The sequence below is a fragment of the Clupea harengus genome, chromosome 5, assembly GCF_900700415.2.
Source record: "Clupea harengus chromosome 5, Ch_v2.0.2, whole genome shotgun sequence".
In the NCBI taxonomy this organism is placed as follows: domain Eukaryota; kingdom Metazoa; phylum Chordata; class Actinopteri; order Clupeiformes; family Clupeidae; genus Clupea; species Clupea harengus.
The window spans coordinates 30,120,455-30,126,266 of NC_045156.1; the positions used below are offsets into that span (position 1 = coordinate 30,120,455).

General features: G+C 40.4%; 1 protein-coding gene across 1 annotated transcript in view; it reads right to left on the reverse strand.

Moving 5' to 3' along the window:
• slmapa (sarcolemma associated protein a) overlaps positions 1–2,862 on the reverse strand; it is a 65,359-nt gene extending 62,497 nt beyond the window's left edge. The window contains exon 1 of the mRNA XM_031568503.2: positions 996–2,862. Coding sequence (XP_031424363.1) covers positions 996–1,193 — 198 coding nt within the window. The 5' untranslated portion in view covers positions 1,194–2,862. The remainder of the gene's footprint in view (positions 1–995) is intronic.
• Between the last annotated feature and the right edge of the window lie 2,950 nt (positions 2,863–5,812).

A 5,812-nucleotide genomic window follows, 5' to 3' on the forward strand; every position in this document is an offset into this window, starting at 1 on the left:
AAGCTTTTATGCCTATAGCACAGTGATACTATCATAGTGATACTAATCAAATGGTTGTTTCTCATGTCAGATGGGTGTCGTGGTACCTGGCAACCCAACCTAGAGGCTCTGATTATATGCTACTCAATCGGTAACAGTCTAGATCAGTTATCATTCTGTGAGTGTTTGCCTTTATTACACACTTCCATTAGGAGTCACAACAAGCATGTAAGCTTGTGTTGTTATTAAACTGGTCAGCCTCTCAACACACACACACACACACACACACACAATGTTTGTACTTGACATTTTTGTGATAACATGTTGACTTTTGAACAATTCTGCTCTATGAGCTATGAATCTAAGACTAATTAAAAGTAATTTTACTTTCACATCCTTTATTTATACTACCGGTATTAATCTGTGGTGTAGGGTTATATGGGGGCGGGGGCATTGATGGTGGGTCTTTTGCCGAACCTGGAAATCTACCTTCTTTTTCACAGCCTAATGTTGGCAGGTATGCTACCAACATATTACTGTAAAATTACAAAATTAACTACAAAATTACTGTTTGATGTTTTAAATATATATATATATATATATATATATATATATATATGAGTTTGGGACCACTGCTAAAAAAATCTTACATTTTTCACAATATCAGAGCATATTAGAAGCACCAGAGTGCCTGAATCTGGCCTCTAACTCCACACAGGGTCACATTTCCGTTTACAGTGCAGTAGTTCTTTTCGATATGGATTGTTCAACATCTCGGCAACAATAATCAACTTGTCCACCAATCTCAGTTCAACAACCTGTATTTTGAAGCGTGGCTATTTACGTTCCAGTGATATGATTATAGCAGCACCCGAAAGGACACTACCAAACAATACCCTGTAGAATTGGACAGAGATAAAATATCTCCAATTGCTTTTTTAAATATTTCATACACGTGTAACATTACGGATTGTTCAAACAAATCACATACCCTAACAAAGTACGGCGTGGCTTACCTTGCCCGTTTTGTGATCGAACCAGACGAGTGCATGATTCCTGGACAACACCTTGCAGTCAAACGTTGCGTTGTTCTGAGCAGGACGACAGCGAGCCACAGATCGCCCAATCTTGACTGGCTCGTCCAGGTAGACATGACGTTCCTGAAAAGGGTGTGAATTCGGGCGGCAGGTAAAAACGGCCAGCGCTGAAGGCATTGATGATGGCTTGGGAGTGTTACTCCAACCAGATACGAAGGACAAGGTTTCTTGATCCAGAATGACTGACTTTCTAGACTCCCCAAACTAAAATGGAATAGTTGATTAAGATATTCGCCGCGACAGGGTATCCACCAATACCACTTATGTTTTCTCCGACCCCTTTAAATATGTCAATGTAGTGGGGGGGACCTCATCAAGGAGTTAACGTAATACCTAACTGTCTACATAACTCAAACATAAACTCATTATCATGTATAAGCAAGTGTACCGTCTACAAAGATGCCCATGGTGTCGGAAAAATTACCCCAGTTTAAATATAGCTGTCAAAATCCATAAAATATACCTCTCTTATGAAGGCGTTTTAGGCCAGACCTGCAGGTTCTTAACTCAGTGGTAACCCATGTTGAATGCACTATGCTAGCTAACGTCAGCTAAACGGTGAATAATGTTAATCTTTGGGGTTACCTACGGTAAACTGGCGAACGACGCAGACACATTCCTCGAAGAGAACACGAACACCGATTCTCCAAAACAAGTGCCAAATGAATTAGAAACCGTTACCCATTTGTTGGCAACCTAGTCAGTGCAGTTATACAATCGCAGAGACCATATACTGTTGGCCATCTGTGGCCACCTTGATAGAAAATTGCTAACAAATCCTCCAAGATTTTGACGTTACCTTTCGTTGTTTAAGAATTTGTCTTAAGGCATTAGTTACTCTCACAGCAAACACCTAACATTTAGGGATAACTTGAGATAACTTGCCACAGACACTTAACTGCTATGTCTATACGTTGTACTGTGATGCAAAGTTCAAGCACGCATCCCGCAAAACGGTTGTACGTCTAACGTTAGCTAATATTCGCCAACTGGCTCGCTAGCATTCCTACCTAGCTAGCTACCTAGCTACCCCTCCCCACAACAGAAGCACACTTTCCAGTCTATTAGCTGACGTCTGTCGGGGAAAATATTCATCCGTGATTCAGTCTGACTTATCCGTGATACGCCCAAAATTGTTTTATCTTGCTCAAAATGTAATACCTTTTGTGGCTTTCTAAATATAAAAGAGCTGCCTAACTTGGTCTGTTCTCCAAATAATGTTAGCAAGCTAGCTAGCTGGATGGTTGGTTGGTTGGTTTGTTGGTTGGTTTAGATAGCTAATGTTAGCTTGCAAATCAACAATATTTCCCGACTGAGCCAAAAAAAGGAGTTTGTGTAAATCCGTGTTCCTTTGAGTCTTCGGCGTCAGTAGAAGTGGTGTTAGTCGCCGTCGAAAGTAGTTGCCAACTTGTTTAACAGAAATAAACACAAATCCGGGATTTTATCAGATAGCTTGATGGCTTGCTAAATAGCTTAAGTGGTCACGGAAAACCAAGTCTTACAGACAGCCACAGACGCACCAACAGTTCCGTAGATGTCAAGAAGATTCCCCGTTAAGCCATGGGTTTTTGTGATATCTTGATATTCAGACGAAACAGGAATAACGATAGCGTCTATAGGTTAATGCCGACCCAAGTTAAACTGGAGGCAATTCGAAGCAACTTGTCCTCCTCCGCAATTGACCGCCGCCATAGTGAAATGAAATACACAAACCGGGCAGCGCCAACACCGCGCTCGAGCACGCGACATACCCATAACGTAACGAGGGGTGGGAATATGTGATACTGACAAATGCTTGTCCAATCATATAAATCTTCCAAGCCCAAGTAAACCAATGCCTCCTTAGATATAACAATTGTTGATCAAATACAAGTTTCAAGAAAACTGGTGATGACAGATTTGTGGTATTTCGCTGTTTGGAATCTGTTCGTGTGATCATATCCCAATGGAATTCCCAGGGCTACGGTATGGTTGAATGTTCACCTTAAATCCTGAGAAGTTAGCCTGAACTTATTTCGATGTGCCTTCTGCTTCACCTATACACCAACAAAAGCGCAGCGACAATAGCGGGATATTTCTAGTAGACAACATAGTGATAAACCTGGGTAAATCCACTCAGAGTAAATGGTAAACTTCCTAATAGAAGAGACCCATGGCTTACAGCCATACGTCTCTTCTTTTAGGAGGTTTACCACTTAGGCTACTTGAAATACCCGCCTGATCATGAGATTGATATCGTGATTAGCCATCATTGGACACGACTTCTGTTGACGTGACATCTGTTGACCAGGTCAGGATTAAAGGTAAGGATGTAAAGGTATTTAACAGACACTTTTATCTAAAGCGACTTACATAGGCATACTGCAATGACCGGGAAACTTAATTAGTTAGTTAGTTAATCAATTAAAAAGGATTAAATCATACATTTCAATCACGATCTTATTAATGAGAATATTAAGAACCATGAATTGAAGAATTTTTTATGAAAACATGAATGAGTTATGTATTAACCTTCTCTAAATAACCTTCTCTATCTCTGAATCTGTTATTAATGAATCAGTAAATACATGGAAAAAATAAGAGCAATAACCACCAGGTTGATCTGAGCCCTGTCTTTACCCCACCCCGAAACCTTCAGTTGAGGGTAGAGCTGTGCAGGATGAGTTACAGCAGAGATTCCCAAACATTTCATGGCCCCCCTTTGACATGCCCCCCCCCCAGTGTGGACCAGTGTTTACACCACCTCATTAGGTGAGATTATGCACTCCAATGGGGAGTCCTTACCTTTGCTTTGTGTATGATACTCAACTGTAGTTATCCTTCCCCCTCCAAATGATGAAGAATTGTCACCTCTAGCTCAAACTTTGGAAGTTACAATTCCCAACAAATCTGGCTGTCCAACATAACATTAATTAGCATCCAATTTACCTTAACATAACTGAACCCCATCTAAAGCTGCAAGAAACTTTGGTTTGATGATTGATGACCAGTTTGGTTTCTTTGAAATGTGGCTTCCATCTTGAGGTTCTGCCACCTCACTTTCTTACATTTTTTGGAAGATCAGACCCTCACACGCAATATGCTACCCAACTCTTTGAGCAGGCCCTGGTCATCTCCAGACCAGATTATTGCAATACTGGCATGGGGTGGTGAGACAGTAACAGATTATCCAGAACACAGCCCTAGCCCTGCTCTAGTCTTTAATTAGACAAAGAGGACCCATCACCACCTACCTGGCTCTGCCCCGCCTATTGCTCCCAAATCTGTTTTCACTGGGATTATAGTTTGGGGGGTGGTTAAGTGCAATAATGTTGAAATGAAACATTTGTTTTTAAATGTATGTAGTTACAACAATAGCAGCAGTGCTAGAGCTAGACAAAGCGATACAAACAGTAGTAGCACTAGCAAACATCAAAGATTTGAGCAAGAAGAATGTGTACAATTATTCTTTGAGGTCAAAGACATTGTTGCTTTACTACCAACATGATTTGGGAAAAGACTGGACGCCTACACACCTTCCCCAATCAGTATGTTTATTGCAAACATTTAAGCTCTAGTACATTTCCAAAGGCAATGTAAGAAGTCTAGCCAAGTCTGCTAACATAAGTACATTGAAATATTCTACTTGGATAAGCATTCAAACCCCTGTGCTTTTGAAATCCGAACAGATCAATTCAATTCAATTCAATTCAACTTTATTTCGCCATGTATACAGATACTAGGAATTTTTTTTGGTTTTCTCCATGCAGGCTATAGTATCACAAATAGAACAACAAGACAAGGACAGATAGTACCAGACAGTATGAGCAACATAATAAATAAGAATGGAGGTAGTGCAACAATAATAATGTTAAATAAAGTGCGATAAAGTTCGTGTGTGAGAGCTATTTAGGAGGGCTATTGCTTGGGGGAAAAAACTGTTGAGGTGACGTGATGTTTTGGTCATGATGGCCCTGTATCGCTGATGATACATTATTCACAAATGATACAGACTTACACTTATTTGACCAGAACTGATCTTTTTTTTTTTTTTTTTGCGGAAATATTGCTGTAAGAAAAGAAAATTGCAGCCCACAATTGCAATTGCAGGAAATCTTTGAATTTGAGTGAATTTGTGAAAATGCAAGATTGCAAAATTCTGGAGGGACTGATAGATGAAGAAAAAAAAACCTGGAGGGACTGATAGATGAAGAACCTTGTTGGCCTGGCAGGCAGTCATGGTTGTTGTGGTGAGGTCTCTCGGTTATGCTTGTGCTGTATCTTGAGGATAATGTGTTGTTGTCTCTGGTATTGACATGTGTCCTAACCCATTGTGAGTATGAAGGATGGTGGGTCTGGGATGCCAGACACCACTGTTGAGCCTTCTGGAGGTGTAGTGGGCCTAATTAAACGAAACACAGATAAAGGAAGGTGTCCACTTGACAGCCCCAACCTTTGTTGTTGGTGTTGTTACGTATTGTTTAGTATCAGTATGGTGGTTGAAGTGCACCCTGATGTGTTATAATATATAGGCTAGGTTGTTGGGTAGGAGTAGCCCACTTGCAGGTGACAGTGAGAGGTCTGGCTGCTGTGAGAAGTCTTCATTCAAGAGCACAAGGAACATCTACTGTATAATTAAAAGTAGGGAGTTCTGTGCCTTGTAACAATTTCCGTTATTTCAGTAATATAAATACATAAAATTGAATTGAATTATCGTGTTCAAGTCGGTCTCCAAACACGATTAAATCATGTACAGT